The sequence below is a fragment of the Moschus berezovskii genome, chromosome 2, assembly GCF_049115385.1.
Source record: "Moschus berezovskii isolate FMDL1 chromosome 2, NW_MosBer_1.0, whole genome shotgun sequence".
Lineage (NCBI taxonomy): Eukaryota > Metazoa > Chordata > Mammalia > Artiodactyla > Moschidae > Moschus > Moschus berezovskii.
The window spans coordinates 40,354,251-40,374,585 of NC_142461.1; the positions used below are offsets into that span (position 1 = coordinate 40,354,251).

Below are 20,335 nucleotides of genomic sequence, written 5' to 3' on the forward strand. Positions count from 1 at the left end.
TCAACAGTTAATCACTGCTGTGGGGGTGGCACAAGAGCTGATGTCATTATTTTTATTGTTTGGTCAAATCTGTATTTTAGGAAGATCCTTCTGACGATGGCACAGAGAATGGGCTGGAATGGTTGAGGCTGGAGGCCAAGAAAACAGGTAGTTTCACACATAAGTTTAAAAGGTCATTGCACTGTATACTTCAGATCCATGCACCTTATCTATGTTATACCTAAGTTTAATAAATTAGATAACCAATGAAACCTCTTCTGGTACAAAAGAGCTGTCGGCTCGCACCCTGTTTATTTAACCTATACACTGAACACATCATGAGAAATGCTGGGATGGATGAGTTACAAGCCATAATCAAGATAGGTGGGAGAAACATCAACAATCTCAGATATGAGAATGATACCACTCTAATGGCAGAAAGCAAAGAGGAACTCAAGAGCCTCTTGATGAGGGTGAAGGAGGAGAGTGATAAAACTAAATAGTGAAAAAACTAAGATCATGGCATCCGGCTGCATTACTTCATGGCAGATAGAAGGGGAAGAGGAGGAAGTAGTGACAGATATCCTCTTTGGGGGCTCTTAGATCACTGCAGATAGTAACTGCAGTCATGAAATCACAAAACGATTGCTTCTCGGCAGTAAAGCTATGACAAACCTAGACAGTGTTTGAAAAGCAGAGACTAAATCACTTTGCCAACAAACGTCTGTATAAGTCAAGGCTATGGTCTTCCCAGTGGTTATGTACAGCTGTGAGAGCTAAACTGTGAAGACAGAGTGCCAAAAAATTGATTCCTTCAAACTGTGGTGCTGGAGAAGACTCCTGAGAGTTCCTTGGATAGCATGCAGATCACACCAGTCAATCCTAAAGGAAATCAACTCTGAATATTCATTGGAAGGACTGAAGCTGATGCTCAAGTATTTTGTTCTCCTGATGCTAATGGTGACTCATTGGAAAAGACCCTGATGCTGGGAAAGATATTGAGGGCAGAAGGAGAAGAGGGTGTCAGAGGATGGGATGGCTGGATGACATCACCAATGCAATGGACATGAACTTGGGCAAACTTTGAGGGACAGAGAGGCCTGGCATGCTGCAGTCCATGGGGTTGCAAAAACATTGGACATGACTGGGCGACTGAACAACAAGTGAAATCCTTATTTCAATGAACCATGTTTCTGAAGGACAGAAAGCCCAAGGAAAACAAACCTCTACAACTCATACAAATTTCTGACCTAGTGGATAGTTTCTCTTTGCCGGAGCTGCCTGTACCAGTAGCGAACGAATGTAGAGGAGAGTCTGTGTCTGCTTTCAGCCCAGGAGTGCCAAGATGCTGGAACCAAGAAAGGCTGGCCATCCGGGTGCTGTGGAGAAGGGTATTAGATGCTGGATCACCAGCTGCCCACCCTTGGCCCTCTGGAAAGTCCACTGTTTTACAGGGCTTCCTACCTTAGGGCACTTTTCCATTTAGATATTACTGAGCCTCTAAATGTGTCACAGGTGGGAATACCAGTCAGAGTGCTTTTCTCTTTGAAGCTAATCTTATCTTTGAATGTCCTCCTGTTGTAAAACCACCATTCTCATTTCTTTCTTAAGGCCACATCTAAAGCAGGTTAGTCAGTACATTGACCCTTCTCGGACTGACACCAAATGAAGTGGTAAGAGTGTTCAAACCGGGCAACACACTTCCCCTGCAGGTGCCCTGGGAGATGTGGAATGATTGTGACCTCTGAATAGATGGGAAATGGATTCTTAAAATCTGATACCAATTCTGTTTCTCCTTCTATTGATTGCAAGAACACAATCTATAACAGTAGGAATTGCGAGACCAACCAGGTGATCCAGATCAAGTAATGTGCCTCCAGGGACGGAGCGTTGAGGGGGGAGAGTCAATTCTGATAGAGCAGGAGGCCCAGCAGAGCTGGAGAAGGGCATTTAAAACATTTAAATATCATTCGTAGAAAATGCAATATTCATCCTAACCAACTGCTTACTTACTAACTCCCAGTTAGGTATTTAAAAAGATAAGATTAAATGTCTAGAATTCAGTGATAATTATGTAAACAAAAACCAACCTTAAATTGCCTAGAATTAGATACGGCTATTGACACTATGCATATCTTATAAATCATTCTAATTGAGCAGGGCAGTGTTACCTTCCCAAACCTAAAAACCCATAAGTCAAGAGAACATTCTGATTAGACAGACAGGTCTCCTTGGATACAAGCGTTGAGTCTGATCTGGCCATGACAGGTTCACTGATAGGTAGTTTTCAAGAACTTTTGTGAAAATAAACATGTTATGGGGATAAGTGAAAACACAGGTCATATAAAACCAAAAAAATGAAGGTTCTTGACATTTTTGTAATGCTTATACAGATGCAAATGCAAACTAGATGCATATATATTTCTAAAGCCATGCTTTGTGGCACTGTCATTGTTTTCTCTTTTTAACAATTTAAGCATTTACTATAAAAAGCGGCCACACGTATACATGTAAACATTAAAAAATACAGAATTATATACATATATATTTTTTGAAGGTACGAAAAGGTTTATTACTTACATATAATTTGAGGTCTCTGGGATGAGCAGAGCAGTCTGAGGTTGGTCCAGAATGGCTGCAGAGAGCAGGGAAAGCAGACTGGCTTGGGGCCTTTATTGTGGTTGAGAGTGGGCCAGGTGAGGACTGTCATCAGAAGGCAGGAGAGTGGGTGGTTTGAATCTCCTGTAGGTGCTTGGGCTTTCTTATCAGCTTACCCAGGTGTGGGGCGCAAGAAGCAGGTGTGAGGCTTAAAAGCTGTTTGCAGTCAAATATCAGCAGAGTTTAACTCTTTATCACAAACATCATTCACACAGTCACCAAACGTGCTCTTCCAATGTTACCACTCAATTTTTTCTTAAAACTTTTCTTCCCTCGCCACTCTTACTACTACTCTGTTAGTTTTAAGAAGTTATCATCTTTGTGTGAGTCTCTGTGATAGGTTTTTTTTTTAATTGAGGTTTAAATGACATATAACGTGATAGCTTCAGGTGTGCAATGTAGTATTCACTATTTGTATATATTGCAAAATGATCATCACCACAATAGGTTACAGAATTTCTTTTCTTGTCCTGAGAATTTTAAGATCTACTTTCCTAGCAACTTTCAAATATGCAAGATAGTGTCATTAAGTGTAGTCATGGTGCTGTAAATTTTATCCACATGATTTATATATTTTATAAATGGAAGTTTGTACCTTTTAACTCCCTTCACCTATTTCACTTACTCCCCACCCACTGCCTCTGGAAACCACCAATTTGTTTTATGTAACTATAAGCTAGCTTGTTTTGTTTTAGATTCCAGATATGAGGAGATCATACTGTATTTGCCTTTCTCTGTCTGACTTATTTAATTTAACATAATGCTCTCAGGGTTCATCCATGTTGTCACAAATAGCAAGGTTTCACTCTTTTTTATGGCTGAATATATATATACACACACATACTATATATATATATGTATACACAAACATGTACACACACACACATGCATGCCTCACATCTTTATCCATTCATCTATCAATGGACAATTAGGTCACTTCCATATCTTGTGCTATGTGCTGAGTCGTTTCAGTCATGTCCAGCTTTTTGAGACGCTATGGACTATAGCCATCCAGGCTTCTGTGTCCATGGGATTAATGCTGGAATGGGTTGCCATGCCCTCCTCAATAACTTGGCTGTTGTAAATAATGCTGCAGTGAACTGGCAGTTCATATGTCTTTTCAAGTGAATATCTTTGTTTTGGTTTCTTTGGATAAATACTCAGAATTGGCATTACTGTATCATATGCTAGTTCTGTTTTTTAATTTTTTGAGGATCTTCCATACCGTAACATTTTTTATAATGGCTGCACCAATTTACATTCTCACCGACAGGACACAAAGATTCCCTTTTCTCCACATTTATACCAACTCTTGTCTTTTTTTTATGATAGCCATTCTAACAGGTGTGAGGTAGTATCTCATTGTGTGTGTTTTTTTTTAAATAAAATATTTTTAATCTTATAGTATCTTGAAAAGTACAGTAGTAAAGTACAACAACTGACCTGTTGGGGCTGGCATTGAGTGACTAGGCAAGAAGAGTCACTGACTGAAGGAAGGAAGGGAGGTGGGAAATGGTGGAGCTGAAGGATGGTGCTGAAGGGGGACTTACTATAGTATTTCCAAGGTCCACCGATGTTGTGGAATGTATCAGTTAAGTCATCCCTTTTTGTGACTGAATAATATTCCATTGAATGGACATATATTACATTTTCTTTACCCATTCATCAACTGATGGACGTTAGGTTCTTTTTCAGTTCAGTTCAGTCACTCAGTCGTGTCCGACTCTCCGCGACCCCATGAATCACAGCACGCCAGGCCTCCCTGTCCATCACCAACTCCCGGAGTTCACTCAAACTCATGTCCACAGAGTCGGTGATGACATCCAGCCATCTCATTCTCGGTCGTCCCCTTCTCCTCCCGCCCCCAACCTTTCCCAGCATCAGGGTCTTTTCCAGTGAGTCAACTCGTCGCATGAGGTGGCCAAAGTATTGCAGTTTCAGCTTTAGCATCAGTCCTTCCAATGAACACCCAGGATTGATCTCCTTTAGAATGGACTGGTTGGATCTCCTTGCAGTCCAAGGGACTCTCAAGAGTCTTCTCCAACACCACAGTTCAAAAGCATCAATTCTTCGGCGATCAACTTTCTTCACAGTCCAACTCTCACATCCATACATCACCACGGGAAAAACCATAGCCTTGACTAGACGGACCTTTGTTGGCAAAGCAATGTCTCTGCTTTTTAATATACTATCAAGATTGGTCATAACTTTCCTTCCAAGGAGTAAGAGTCTTTTAATTTCCTGGCTGCAATCAGCATCTGCAGTGATTTTGGAGCCCAAAAAAATAAAGTCTGACACTGTTTCCACTGTTTTCCGTCTATTTCCCATGAAGTGATGGGACCAGATGCCATGATCTTTGTTTTCTGAATGTTGAGCTTCAAGCCAACCTTTTCACTCTCCTCTTTCACTTTCATCAAGAGGCTTTTGAGTTCCTCTTCACTTTCTGCCATAAGGATAGTATCATCTGCATATCTGAGGTTATTGATATTTCTCCCAGCAATCTTGATTCCAGCCTGTGCTTCTTCCAGCCCAGCGTTCCTCATGATGTACTCTGCATATAAGTTAAATAAGCAGAGTGACAATATACAGCCTTGACGTACTCCTTTTCCTATTTGGAACCAGTCTGTTGTTCCATGTACAGTTCTGACTGTTGCTTCCTGACCTGCATACAGGTTTCTCAAGAGGCAGGTCAGGTGGTCTGGGATTCCCATCTCTTTCAGAACTTTCCACAGTTTATTGTGATCCACACAGTCAAAGGCTTTGGCATAGTCAATGAAGCAGAAATAGATGTTTTTCTGGAACTCTCTTGCTTTCTCCATGATCCAGCGGATGTTGGCAATTTGATCTCTGGTGCCTCTGCCTTTTCTAAAACCTGCTTGAACATCTGGGGGTTCACGGTTCACATATTGCTGAAGCCTGGCTTGGAGAATTTTGAGCATGACTTTACTAGCGTGTGAGATGAGTGCAATTGTGCGGTAGTTTGAGCATTCTTTGGCATTGCCTTTCTTTGGGATTGGAATGAAAACTGACCTTTTCCAGTCCTGTGGCCACTGCTGAGTTCTCCAAATTTGCTGGCATATTGAGTCTTTTTACTTCTTGTCTGTTACGAATAATGCTGCTGTAAACACTCATGTAGACCCGTGGACCCGTGTTCTTAATGCTTTTATCATTAAGTGTATACAGAGGAATGGATATGGTACCTCTTTGTTTTAAACTGTTTCAGGAAATGCTGGACTGTTTTCCAAAGCAGCTACACCATTTCATATTCCCACCTGCAGTGCAATGAGTGTTCCCTTTCACTTGCACCAGGAGGACTGAGGGGCTGTTGGGGGAGAGGAAACCATTTGGGCACCAGGAGGGGTTTGGGTGCCTTTGGGTGCTGGGAGCAAGTGCCTGCTCACCTGGGAGAGGGAGGGACCACTGAAGGGACCAGAGGATTCATTATGATTTTGGTTCACATTTCTCTGATGATTAGTGATGTTGATCACCTTTTCATGTAACTATTTATCTGTATGTCTTCTTTGGGAAAATGTCTATTCAGATCCTCTTCCCATTTTTAAATCAGATTTTTTTTTTTTTTGCTATTGAATTGTATGTGTTCTTTATATATTTTGGATATTAACATTATCAGATATGTAATTTCTGCCATTCAAGTTTGTCTTTTCCTGTTGTTGATGGTTTTCTTTGCTTCTTAGTTTGATATATAGTTTCCCTTGTTTATTTTTGCTTTTGCTGCCTTTGCTTTTTGGTGTTGATTTTAAAAAAATCATCTCTAAGACCAATGTCAAGGAGCTTACTGTCAATGTTTTCTACTAGAAGTTTTATGATTTTAGATCTTTCATTCAAGTTCTTAATACATTTTGAGTTAATTTTGTAAATGGTATAAGATAGTATTCCAGTTTCATTCTTTTCCATTCTCCTGTTCCATTTCCCCAGCACCATTTACTGAGGAGGCTCCCCCTTCCCCAGTGTATATTCCTGGCTCCTTTGTCATAAATTAACTGAATATATATCATGGGTTTATTTCTGTTCCATTGATCAGTGTGTCTATTTTTATACCAGTACCACACCATTTTGGTTAATATAGCTCTGTATTATACTTTGAAATTAGAGTGTGATGCTTCCATCTTTCTCCAGATTATTTTGGATATTCAGGGTCTTTTGTGGTTCATACAAATATTTGGATTATTTGTTCTGTTTCTGTAGAAGATGCCATTGGAATTTTGATAGGGTTTGCACTGAATCTGTATATTGTTTGGAGTAGTAAGGACGTTTTAACAATAGTGATTCTTCCAATCCATGAGCATGAAATATCTGTCCGTTTACTTGTATTTTCAATTCCTTTCATTAAGGTCTTATAGTTTTCAGTGTATAGGCCTTTCACCTCCTTGGTATTTTTTTTTTTTTTTGATGTAATTGTAAATGAGATTATTATTGTATTAATTTCTCTGATAATTGCAGAATTCTATTTTTAACATCTGCCTTTCTCTTCCTCACATCACACTCTGCAGAGGTAACTTTTTGTTTTATAGTCGGTCTATCTTCTTCCAGACATTCCTATATACACATGTGAATATTTTTATTTCTTTGCAAATGGGATCAAACTATACTACCTTTCTGCATTTTGCCTTTTCCAACTAAGAGTATACTGTGGACACTGGGCACATGTGCCCCTTCAGTATGCATAAAGGTTTACCTCATTCTTTTATTAGATACATAATATAGAATTACCGTGATTTTTTTAACCTGTGGTGTTTTTCTCTATTAGAATCAGTACTGCAGTGAACACACTGATACATGTTCTTGTACAGTTGTGTGAATGGGTCTGTAGGGTAATTTCATTAACTTGAGACTACCAGGTCAGAGGGTATGTATGCTTTGCAGTTTGATATATATTGCCACTTGCTTTTTGAAAAGGAGAAACCAATTTTTACTTCCATTCAGTGTCTTAAGAATGATTGTTTTCTTATATCCACATTAACTTTCTGTGTTAGCAATATTTTTAATCCTAACCATCCTGATAAATAAAAAATAACTTCACACTATGATTTTGATTTGTATTTGTTTCATTGTAAGTAAGGCAGAAAGTGAAGAGGAACTAAAAAGCCTCTTGATGAAAGTGAAAGAGGAGAGTGAAAAGGTTGGCTTGAAGCTCAACGTTCAGAAAACAAAGATCATGGCATCTGGTCCCATCACTTCATGGGAATAGATGGAAAAACAGTGGAAACAGTGTCAGACTTTATTTTTTGGGGGGCTCCAAAATCACTGCAGATGCTGATTGCAGCCAGGAAATTAAAAGACGCTTACTCCTTGGAAGGAAAGTTATGACCAACCTTGATACTATATTAAAAAGCGGAGACATTACTTTGCCAACAAAGGTCCGTCTAGTCAAGGCTATGGTTTTTCCCGTGGTGATGTATGGATGTGAGAGTTGGACTGTGAAGGAAGTTAAGCGCCGAAGAATTGATGCTTTTGAACTGTGGTGTTGGAGAAGACTCTTGAGAGTCCCTTGGACTGCAAGGAGATCCAACCAGTCCATTCTAAAGGAGATCAATCCTGGGTGTTCATTGGAAGGACTGATGCTAAAGCTGAAACTCCAATACTTTGGCCACCTCATGCGACGAGTTGACTCACTGGAAAAGACTCTGATGCTAGGAAAGGTTGGGGGCGGGAGGAGAAGGGGACGACCGAGAATGAGATGGCTGGATGTCATCACCGACTCTGTGGACATGAGTTTGAGTGAACTCCGGGAGTTGGTGATGGACAGGGAGGCCTGGCGTGCTGTGATTCATGGGGTCGCGGAGAGTTGGACACGACTGAGTGACTGAACTGAAGGTTGAATATCTTTTTTATATTGTATTGGCCATATGTAGTTTTTGTTAATTGCCTTTTTATTCCATTAACCTCTAATTAAATTATATTAAGGAAATTGGCATTTTTTTAATCTAAGTAGGAAATATTTTTCCCAATGTTTTGTCATGTGACTTTGTAAATGGTATTTTGTATTGTAACTAATTTTCTAATATTACATATTCAGATTTATCACTTTTCTCTGGTTTCTAAGATTATAAAATATTTACTCACATAAGTGTTTATCTAACATTTTTCTCTAATACATTTATAATTTTAAAAATACCTTTATGGCTTATTATTATATTTAAATTTTCCATTTGTCTGGAATTACATTTTTTTATGAAGTGAATTAGAGATTCAGCTTTGTTTTTTTTCTCTGATGGCTAACCAATTGCCCCACCATCATTTACTAAATAATTTCTCTCTCCTCACTTTCACTATATACTAAATTTCCATATGTATTTGAATCCATACCTGGGTATACAGATAAAAGCATAAACACCACAAACACAGCAGATAATATTCTTCAAAAACAGGATGTGTGAAGTTATAATCAGTACTGAATGGTGGTTTGCTACTTATTGACACCTTGAGGCAAAGAATAAAAAACTGCCCACATTCTTAAGACAATGGCATGCAAGCTAATAAAGAACACCCATTTCCACTTATGTGCAGGGTTTGTTTTTCTTCACATCAGTGACCCAGCAGTTTATTAGATCACAACCTTCTAGTCAGGAACTCATTTTTGTTTCTCATTTAATCTTAGGCATTGATGGTCTCATAAAAGCTGTTAAGTAATAATAATGTTGGGCACTTATATTGTATTTTTCATCCCTAAGTGCTATCTAAACATTAACTAATTAAATGCATTGATGAAAGGAAAGGATTTGCAGACTTCATCAGGAAAACTGATATCTGGTTGCACACCTGAGAGGGCATGATTCCTGAAAAGCATTAACTCTCTCTTTGAATGGCGCTCAGCAAGCAGAGGAATAAAAAGCTGGTGACATTATTTTACTCCTTTTGAAAATTTCCTTGGGTATCTTCTAATTAGTCTGGTTAAACTCACCTTTTATCTGTCTCCCCAGACATTTCCTTTCTACATTCCTGGGGGTATTCAACAAGCTTCTTTTGATGTTTTCCCTGTCTGTTAGTCACAAAATCATAGGATCTTCAAGCTGAGAGAAATCCTTATTGATCATCTAGTTTTGAATAACTTAGTATGATCACTTTATTTTGTAGGTGAGGAAACTGAGGCATGGAGAAATTAAGGGACTTATTTAAAAGGTCAGACAGCTTAGTGGGGACAGAACTGAGAAGTCAAGATGTTTAGCTCCCATTTCAGATCTCAAATCAGTTTTCAATCCTTTTTTCTCTTTGTGAGCATCTGAGTTGCTTTTCCCTTTTTTAAAAAAACTTTTTTTTTAACTCCATCCTTTACGTACTTCTCCTTTTGTTTTTTGCTTTCTACCTTTTATGTCTCTCCTAACCCTTAGTGGCAGAGAAGGCAATGGCAAGCCACTCCAGTACTCTTGCCTAGAAAATCCCATGGATGGAGGAGCCTGGTAGGCTGCAGTCCATGGGGTCGCTACAAGTCAGACATGACTGAGCGACTTCACTTTCACTTTTCACTTTCACACATGGAGAAGGAAATGGCAACCCACTCCAGTGTTCTTGCCTGGAGAATCCCAGGGATGGGGGAGCCTGGTGGGCTTCCGTCTATGCGGTCGCACAGAGTCGGACACGACTGAAGTGACTTAGCAGCAGCAGCAACCCTTAGTGGGTCATTCCCATGCATGATCAGGTAACACTGCGTTAATTTCTCCTCTATTTCTCTACTTCTTTAAACATGGGGTCTTTTGTTGTTGGTAAGATGTCCAACAGATCCCTCTGAAAAACACTGTTTCTTCACTTTCTCTTACATATGTGCTTTCAGGGAGTTGATTTAGTTTGCTTTGGTTTTTTCCAGCCATAGTTGCTTCTTCCTTTAATAAAGTTACTTCTCTTGGTAAATAGCCTAGGGTTTAAGTTAATAAGTCCATTTTCATCATAGAATTTCATGTTACTTTAAAAAATAATTTTCTTTAATTGAAGTTCATGTTACTTTAATTCATGAATTTCCCAGTCACTCAATAATGATACTCCATGTTTAGAAATTTACACAAGATGTGACTACTTAAGAGAATTTTTGTACAAGGAATAAATATGTTGGAAAATAAATCCTTACATAAGCCAAAGATAGATCCAGTTCAGATCAAAACTGTGGGAGTAAACCTGGACCAATCTAGGCTGCATCTTATTTCCATGTAGGGACTGAGTCGGTTTAGAAATCCTACATTTCTATATGGTGGCTCAGTGGGTATCCAGTGACTTCAGAATTCTCAGGCTGAACCAAACCCCAAGGCTGCACTCTGACCCTTGATGCCCTCATTAGGGCCCCTTCTGAGAGTAGTGAAGAGTACTTAAGGAGACGGGAGTGGGGGTGCCAAGGCCTGACATAACCCAGCTAGGTGATCTTAGCTCCCTATCACCTCCCTGGGCCTTAGTTTTTTCCTTGTATGTGTGTGTGTGTTAGTCGCTCAGTTGTGTCCAACTCTTTGCAACTCTGTGGACTATAGCCTGCCAGGTTCCCCTGTCCATGGGATTCTCCAGGCAAGAATACTGGAGTGGGTTGCCATTCCATTCTTCAGGGGATCTTGCTAACCCAGGGATCGAACCCCAATCTCCTGCATCGCAGGCAGATTCTTTACCATGTGAGCTACCGGGTGCTCCCCATCACCTCTCTGGGCCCCTTTAGCCAAGTTAAAGAAACCATTTAAAACACGGGTCCCCAGTCCCTGGGCCACAGACCAGTATTGGTCATGACCTGTTAGGAACTGGGCCACACAGCAAGAGGTGAGTGGCGGCAAGAAGCAAGTGAAGCTTCATCTCCATTTACAGCTGCTCCCTGTTGCTCACATTGCTCAGCCTCCTGTCACATCAGTGGCAGCATTAGATTCTCATAGGAGCATGATCTCTATTGTGAACTATACACGTGAGGGCTCTAGGTTGCTCATTCCTTATGAGAATCATCCCAAAACCATCCCCCTCCCACCACGTCCTACCCAGCCTCTCATTGTTGTTCAGTCGCTCAGTCGTGTCTCTTTGCAACCTCATAAATGGCAGCATGCCAGACTTTCCTGGCCTTCACTATCTCCCAGATTTTGATCATACTCATGTCCATTGAGTTGGTGATGCCATCTTACCTCCATCTCTGGTCCGTGGAAAAATTGTTTTCCATGAAATGGTCCCTGGTGCCAAAAAGGTTGGGGGACTGCTGACTTAGAGCCTTTCCTTGTATACTATTCAGTGAGTAATAATGACATAACTGGGCCAAAATGAATAGTTGAGACCTAAATCAGATTTATATTAGACACATAGCTAGTTAACTCAATAGAGAAGTAAGATTCTGCTGATCATACCATAAGAATTTCCTGAACTGTCTCAACTTAAAATATCTTAATCTACTTTCCCTGTAAATAGTGGAAACAGTGTCAGACTTTATTTTTGGGGGCTCCAAAATCACTGCAGATGCTGATTGCAGCCATGAAATTAAAAGATGCTTACTCCTTGGAAGGAAAGTTATGACCAATCTAGATAGCATATTCAAAAGCAGAGACATTACTTTGCCAACCAAGGTCCGTCTAGTCAAGGCTATAGTTTTTCCCTTGGTTATATATGGATGTGAGAGTTGGACTGTGAAGAAAGCTGATCGCCAAAGAATTGATGCTTTTGAACTGTGGTGCAGGAGAAGACTCTTGAGAGTCCCTTGGACGTCAAGGAGATCCAACCAGTCCATTCTAAAGGAGATCAGTCCTGGGTGTTCATTGGAAGGACTGATGCTAAAGCTGAAACTGCAATACTTTGGCCACCTCATGCGAAGAGTTGACTCACTGGAAAAGACTCTGATGCTGGGAGGGATTAGGGTGGGAGACGGGGATGACAGAGAATGAGATGGCTGGATGGCATCACCGACTCAAAGGACATGAGTTTGAGTGAACTCCGGGAGTTGGTGATGGACAGGGAGGCCTGCATGCTATGATTCATGGGGTTGCAAAGAGTCGGAAACAACTAAGCGACTGAACTGAACTGAACTGATGGCCTGCTTTGGGGCTCAGAATATGTGGGCCACATAATTGTACTTACTCTTTGCAAATGCTTCTACTGAAGTTCCATGAGGTTATGGCTTCACAAGCCTATAGCCATTGAGGTACTTTCCATAATGAGGAAAAACTGAAGTAGACCCCATACTATATATTTTTGTGAATTAAGAAATTTATGTTCTTCGGTTCAGCTTTACCATTCAGCCATTGGAGAAAGTTGAAATTCTTTTAGTCCCTGAGATAGTTTCTGCTGCTGCTGCTGCTGCTGCTAAGTCACTTCAGTCGTGTCCGACTCTGTGTGACCCTGTAGACGGAAGCCCACCAGGCTCCCCCGTCCCTGGGATTCTCCAGGCAAGAACACTGGAGTGGGCTGCCATTTCCTTCTCCAGTGTGTGAAAGTGAAAAGTGAAAGCAAAGTCGCTCAGTCGTGTCGGACCCATAGCGACCCCACGGACTGCAGCCTACCAGGCTCCTCCATCCATGGGATTTTCTAGGCAAGAGTACTGGAGTGGCTTGCCATTGCCTTCTCCAGAGATAGTTTCTACCAGGAAGCAAAGTATAATTTGATAGGAATGGTGATGGCCACTTACAAACCTACCCAATTACATCAACCCAGACAACCCAAATTATAACATAGTTTCCAAAATCTAAGTAGAGATTGTCACCCTTGGGAGAGAATCAGATAAGAGCTCAATGCTGACATCATTATCCACCATGAGTGAAGTATTTGATTAGCCAGAACCTTCGTCCTGTTAGAACAGTCCCATAATAGATAAAGAAGGGTGTGGAGCAGCTAATTGGAGAAGACACAGTTTCCTGTTTTTGTGCAAACATCCCAGCATTGAGCCATGATAAGGAGCTTTAAGGCTAATTATGGAGAAGTGGGATTTTAACAAACTTTTTGAAACAGGAAAATCCCCTATGCCTTTTATTTTCTGTTAAGAAAAATAATATGGTAGTACACATTTTATTTTCTATTTTTAAGAATTTATTACTAAGAGGAATAAAATTAACTAGACTTACTGTGATGATATTTTGCAATATATACAAATACCAAATCATTACAGTGTATACCTGAAACTAATATAACATTATATATCAATTTTTTTAAGAAAAAAGGAGTAAAATTTAGAATCAAATGAGAATTCAGAATTATTCTTGCATGTGTTAGCTTTTCAAACTTGAGCAGACTCCACAGACTGTTTTTCCTGAATCTTCAGGAACTCAACTGGCCTAGATCACTAGCCATCACTGTCCCACCTGTTAACGCTAAGAAATGTCACTCAGAAAGAAAATAGTGAGTGCTGTCTTTCAGAATCCTCTGGCCAAGCAAATGCAAACGAAATTATATTTGAAATCATTTTACAGCGTGTGACAATTTTGATTCTTCCATTTCACCAAGCTCGCTTGTTGCTAGTGAGTGGCAGGTGGCTTTGTGAACATGAATGGGGTCTTTTGGTTAGACTTTCAGAGGAGGGGCCATTTGTTAAGTGCAGCAGCCCTCCCCATCAAAGTCTTCCCAACAGTTGGCCAGAATCTAGATGCTCCACAATGGCGGAGGAATGCCAGTATTGAAATGGAAGGTAACTTGACAGATCAGGGGGAAGGAATTCGTCGATGCATACATTCAATGAAAAGGAGATTTTTCTTTCTTGTTTCTTGTCTGAGTCCCCCAGTGCTCCGTCTTTCTCCCAGTGTAGATTTTGAATTTTGTGGTAGTGCCAAGGGAGTGAAGGTAACGGACATAAAAGAATCATTTGTGCCCTTTTCCCAATCCCACAGATCTCTATTGGCTGCAGACCTTGAACATGACACTGCAATTTCCTGGTGCCACACATGAGTAATGAGCAGCTGTTTCTGAAACTGTGGTTTGGAGAAGGCAGCCCTAGGTTATTTTTTAACTTAATTGTAATTTTTGATTGCTCTGCAAGAAGGCAAATCAAATAAAGTCTGTTGTCTTAGTCTGCAAGAAAGCCATAGGCCTCAAATTCCAGTGCTGACCATCTTGCCCAGAATAGAAGAGGGGGGAGAATGTGTGTATCCTTGAGCTGGAAGTTCGACCAGCAGCTTTCGTGGGCTACTGTCACACAAGAAGGGTAAGCATACTTGGTGTATTTGTCAGTTTGTGGGATCATGGAAAGTGACATTTGACTATTCCTTGATTTCTAGAAGTACCTGAGTTGATAGAATGAAAATAATTTGTAGAGAGACTGCAAAAGTCAAAAATAGAAAACTCTTGAAGAAGGTATCAGCTTGGTATTGCATTTGTCTTTATTCTACAGTGCAATAAAAAGGACACATAACTTTAAGTTACAAATGGAAGTGTGTATTCTTTGAACACGAAGTCCCTATGATACCCCGGAATAATCATATATGCAGTACCTCCAAATTAAATCAGACTACGTCTGTTTTCCGTATAAGAAATTAATGGAAAACAGAAGCAAACTATTTTACCATGTTTTGGACATATGCCTTTTTCTTAAGGAGATAGAACAGTTTGGTATATGGAGAAGATGAGGGAGATTGAGGAGCCTGATGAAGAGCTACCTATGTTTTCTGCTAATTACTTGTCATGATTTTGTTCACATTAACAGGCACTTGGGGAAAATAACTAAGCCTAGGCTAAATAAACCTCATCTCAGAGGTCAATTTCACCAGCACTTAGAACATATCCAAATGAATGCCTGGTTAACAAACCACCAGTCTTCTAAATGCTAAAGCTGAATGGGCTTGTGACTTTGATGGAAGGATGTAAAGTTATATTAACCTGTGACCAGGAAAAAGTTTAAAAGAAAGGCTCCTCGAGCTTTGGTCTTCTTTGAGGCTTCCATCTTCCCAGTGTTTGTGGAATATGGTCCTAACCTCAACATCCCACCAGGTTTGCTAGGAAAGTGGGAATGAAAAGCAGGATTCTTGAGGGCAGGAGGAGAAGGTAGGACATCTTACTTCTTTTTAAGCAAGTATCTCAAGTAAAGATATAGCTATGAGATATGAGTTGCAGATACCTGGAGCCTGTTTCCATTAGTGCTGAAGCCTCTAGACCAGAAGCCAGAATAGCTTCCCAGTGTTGCTAGTTGTTATATTCAAAACAAGATTAAATCTCCTAAATTTTACCTTTACCCTTTGAAATCAGTATAAAGTTTTCTTCCCTATAACATTAAAGAAATGTTTGTCAATTCTAAAATAAACTTACAGAGAATTACCTCACTTTTCTGAAGAAAAAATTCCAGCAACTTCAGCACTTTGAAACATGGCCCTGAACCTCACCTGACAAATAGGAAGACCAATTACTTAAGGGTAAAGAAGCGAAAAGGGTTTCTAATTAGCTGAGTTGCCACCAAGTTCACGTGTTCTTCGTTCTCCTCCCCAGATCACACAGCGGAATGATTCAAAATGTTGTGACACAAAAACAGCACAAAGATATGACTGTTGCAGCAAAGGAAAAAGACTGGAAAGCATCCTCAGTCATTCAGCAAGAGCCTCGATGCTTGGCAGAGAGAGGGTCTTTAAGACTAGTGTGAGGTTCAGTCAGCCTTTAAGCAGTTTACATTCTTTTAGGTTGCTTTACATAAAATTGCCATTTTTATAAGTAAAATTGCCATTTTACTTTTATGGGCAAAATCACCATTTCATAGGTAGTGCCTCCACTTTTACATTTTCAATCTACAGTTGGATAAGCAAAACAATCACATGTTCAGTTCAGTTCAGTTCAGTCGCTCAGTCGTGTCCGACTCTCCACGACCCCATGAATCACAGCACGCCAGGCCTCCCTGTCCATCACCAACTCCCGGAATACACTCAAACTCATGTCCACAGAGTCGGTGATGCCATCCAGCCATCTCATTCTCTGTCGTCCCCTTCTCCTCCCACCCCCAACCTTTCCCAGCATCAGAGTCTTTTCCAGTGAGTCAACTCGTCGCATGAGGTGGCCAAAGTATTGCAGCTTCAGCTTTAGCATCAGTCCCTCCAATGAACATCCAGGATTGATCTCCTTTAGAATGGACTGGTTGGATCTCCTTGCAGTTAAAGGATAGCAAAAAATACAGGAGAACATCAATTTCCATATTAAACTGTGTGGTTATAAAAATAAGTTATATGAAGCACAAGAGATCCATGGCAGGTGAAGTAGCCAAAGATGACTGTCCAGATCAAGCCAGAATAGATCTGAGCCATGAATCCTGGGTGACATTTAGAAGTGAAACTCCAGATAGAAAAAATACATTGGCGAAGGCACAGAAGCAAGAACAAACATATTCTACACAGGGAAAAGTCCCCTCACAACAGAACATAAATACTAAGGAATGGAAAATGTATTTGGATAGACAGTGTGGAATTAACCTATGGAGACACTTGTACACCAGGCAAAATATAAGCTCCAGTTTTGTCTAGTTCATGCTTCTATCAGTAGCCAAGTATATTCAAGACCGACTATTCATTGAATTCAGCAAATTCAGTGCAATTTTCTGAAATGAATGAATGAAGAGTTTTTACTAATGGTAAAATAAGAATTCAACAAAAGGTTTGAGGGAAGAGATAACACACAATGAAAGTAATATCTAAACTGATTAGTATATATGCTGGATAGATTCAAGGAAAAAGGCTATCATCCATAAATAAAACCAGAATCTTATTTCATTATTAAATCAGGACTTCCCTGGTGGCACAGTGGGTAAGAATCTGCCTGCCAACATGAGGGACACAAGTTTGACCTCTGGTCCAGGAAGATTCCACATGCAGTGGAGCAACAGGACCAATGCACCACAGCTACTGGACCTGCACTCTAGGGCCTTTGAGCTGCAAGAACTGAGCCTGCGTGCTACTGAAGCTTGCATGCCTAGAGCCCATGCTCCACAACAAGAAGCTACTGCAGTGAGAAGCCCACATACTGCAATGAAGAGTAGCCCTCACTCAACTGACACTATAGAAAACCCACATAAAGCAATGAAGATTCAGTGCAGCCAAAAATAAATAAATAAAAATATTTTAAAAAATCAACATCAACGCTGAAACATTATGCTAAGTGAAAGAAGCCAGTCATAGAACACCACATATTATATTATTCTATTTACATGAAATAGCCAGAGTAGGTAAAATTATGAAGACAGAAAGTAGAGATTGCTTGTGGGATGGGTTAGGGAGAAAAGATGAGTGACTGCTAATGGGTGTGGGGATTTGGAGGAGAGTGGAGGAAATGTTCTAAAACTGATTGTGGTAATGGTACAAGAAACACCTGGAGTAATAGGCAAACTTGGCTTTGGAGTACAAATAAAGCAGGGCAAAGGCTAATAGAGTTTTGCCAAAAGAACGCACTGGTCATAGCAAACACCCTCTTCCAACAACACAAGAGAAGACTCTACACATGGACCTCACCAGATGGCCAACACCAAAATCAGATTGATTATTTCTTTGCAGCCAAAGATAGAAAAGCTCAACACAGTCAGCAAAAACAAGACCGGGAGCAGACTGTGACACATATCATGAACTCCTTATTGCCAAGTTCAGACTAAAATTGAAGAAACTGGGGAAAAACCACTAGACCATTCAGGTATGACCTAAATCAAATCTTTTATGATTATACAGTGGAAGTGAGATATAGATTTAAGGGACTATCTGATAGAGTGCCTGATGAACTATGGATGGAGGTTCATAACATTGTACAGGAGACAGGCATCAAGACCATCCCCAAGAAAAAGAAATGCAAAAAAGCAAAATGGCTGTCTGAGGAGGCCTTACAAATAGCTGTGAAAAGAAGAGAAGTGGAAAAAAAAGGAGAAAAGGAAAAATATACCCATTGAATGCAGAGTTCCAAAGAATAGCAAGGAAAGATAAGAAAGCCTTCCTCAGCAATCAGTGTAAAGAAACAGAAGAAAACAATAGAATGGGAAAGACTAGAGATCTCTTCAAGAAAATTAGAGATACCAAGGGAACATTTCTGCAAAGATGGGCTCAATAAAGGACAGAAATGGTATGGACCTAACAGAAGCAGAAGATATTAAGAAGAGGTGGCAAGAATACACAGAAGAACTGTACAAAAAAGATCTTCACGACCCAGATAATCACAATGGTGTGATCACTCACCTAGAGCCAGACATCCTGGAATGTGAAGTCAAGTGGGCCTTAGGAAGAATCACTACAAACAAAGCTAGTGGAGGTGATGGAATTCCAATTGAGCTATTTCAAATCCTAAAATATGATGCTGTGAAAGTGCTGCACTCAATATGCCAGCAAATTTAGAAAACTCAGCAGTGGCCACAGTACTGGAAAAGGTTGGTTTTCATTCCAGTCCCAAAGACAGGCAATGCCAAAGAATGCTCCAACTACTGCACAATTGCACTCATCTCACACACTAGTAAAGTCATGCTCAAAATTCTCCAAGCCAGGCTTCAGCAATACATGAACTGTTAATTTCCAAATATTCAAGCTGATTTTAGAAAAGGTAGAGGAACCAGAGATCAAATTGCCAACATCCACTAGATTATCAAAAAAGCAAGAGAGTTCCAGAAAAACATCTATTTCTGCTTCATTGACTATGCCAAAGCCTTTGACTTTGTGGATCACAATAAACTGTGGAAAATTCTTCAAGAGATGGAAATACCAGACCACCTGACCTGCCTATTGGGAAACTGTATACAGGTCAGGAAGCAACAGTTGGAACTACACATGGAACAATAGACTGGTTCCAAATAGGAAAAGGAGTATGTCAAGGCTGTATATTGTCATCCTGCTTATTTAACTTATATGTAGACTACATCATGAGAAACGCTGGGCTGGATGAAGCACAGGCTGGAATCAAGATTGCCGGGAGAAATATCAATAACGTCAGATATACAGATGACACCACCCTTATGGCAGAAAGTGAAGAAGAACTAAAGAGCCTCTTGATGAAAGTGAAAGAGGAGAGTGAAAAGGTTGGCTTAAAGCTCAGCATTCAGAAAACTAAGATCATGGCATCCAGTCCCATCATTTCATGGCAAATAGATGGGGAAACAGTGGAAACAGTGACTGATTTTATTTTGGGGGCTCCAAAATCACTGCAGATGGTGACTGCAGCCATGAAATTAAAAGATGTTTACTCCCTGGAAGGAAAGTTATGACCAACCTAGACAGCATATTAAAAAGCAGAGATATTTCTTTGCCAACAAAGTTCGGTCTAGTCAAGGCTATGGTTTTTCCAGTAGTCATGTATGGGTGTGAGAGTTGGACTATAAAGAAAGCTGAGTGCCAAAGAATTGATGCTTTTGAACTGTGGTGTTGAAGAAGACTCTTGAGATTCCCTTGGACTCCAAGGAGATCCAGCCAGTCCATCCTAAAAGAGATCAGCCTTGGGTATTCATTGGAAGGACTGATGTTGAAGCTGAAACTCTAATACTTTGGCCACCTGTTGCAAATAACTTACTCATTTGAAAAGACCCTGTTGCTGGGAAAGATTGCGGGCAGGAGGAGAAGGGGATGACAGAGGATGAAACAGTTGGATGGCATCACTGACTCAATGGACATGAGTTTGAGTAAACTCCGGGAGTTGGTGATGGACCGGGAGGCCTGGTGTGCTGTGGTCCATGGCATCGCAAAGAGTTGGACATGACTGAGCGACTGAACTGAACTGAAGCTCTTGTTGGTAACATCATTTGCAAATGTCTTCTCCTAGTTTATAGGTTATCTTTTTGTTTTATTTATGGTTTTCTTTGCTGTGCAAAAGTGTATAA

General features: G+C 40.3%; 1 protein-coding gene across 3 annotated transcripts in view; it reads left to right on the plus strand.

Moving 5' to 3' along the window:
* PLEKHM3 (pleckstrin homology domain containing M3) overlaps positions 1-20,335 on the plus strand; it is a 218,623-nt gene that overhangs the window by 157,969 nt on the left and 40,319 nt on the right. The window contains exon 7 of one of the 3 annotated variants that reach the window (XM_088827991.1): positions 14,415-15,129. The exons of the other annotated variants lie outside the window; for them this stretch is intronic. Coding sequence (XP_088684117.1) covers positions 14,415-14,438 — 24 coding nt within the window. The 3' untranslated portion in view covers positions 14,439-15,129. Of the gene's footprint in view, positions 1-14,414; positions 15,130-20,335 lie in introns of those variants that run through there. 3 annotated transcript variants of the gene reach the window in all.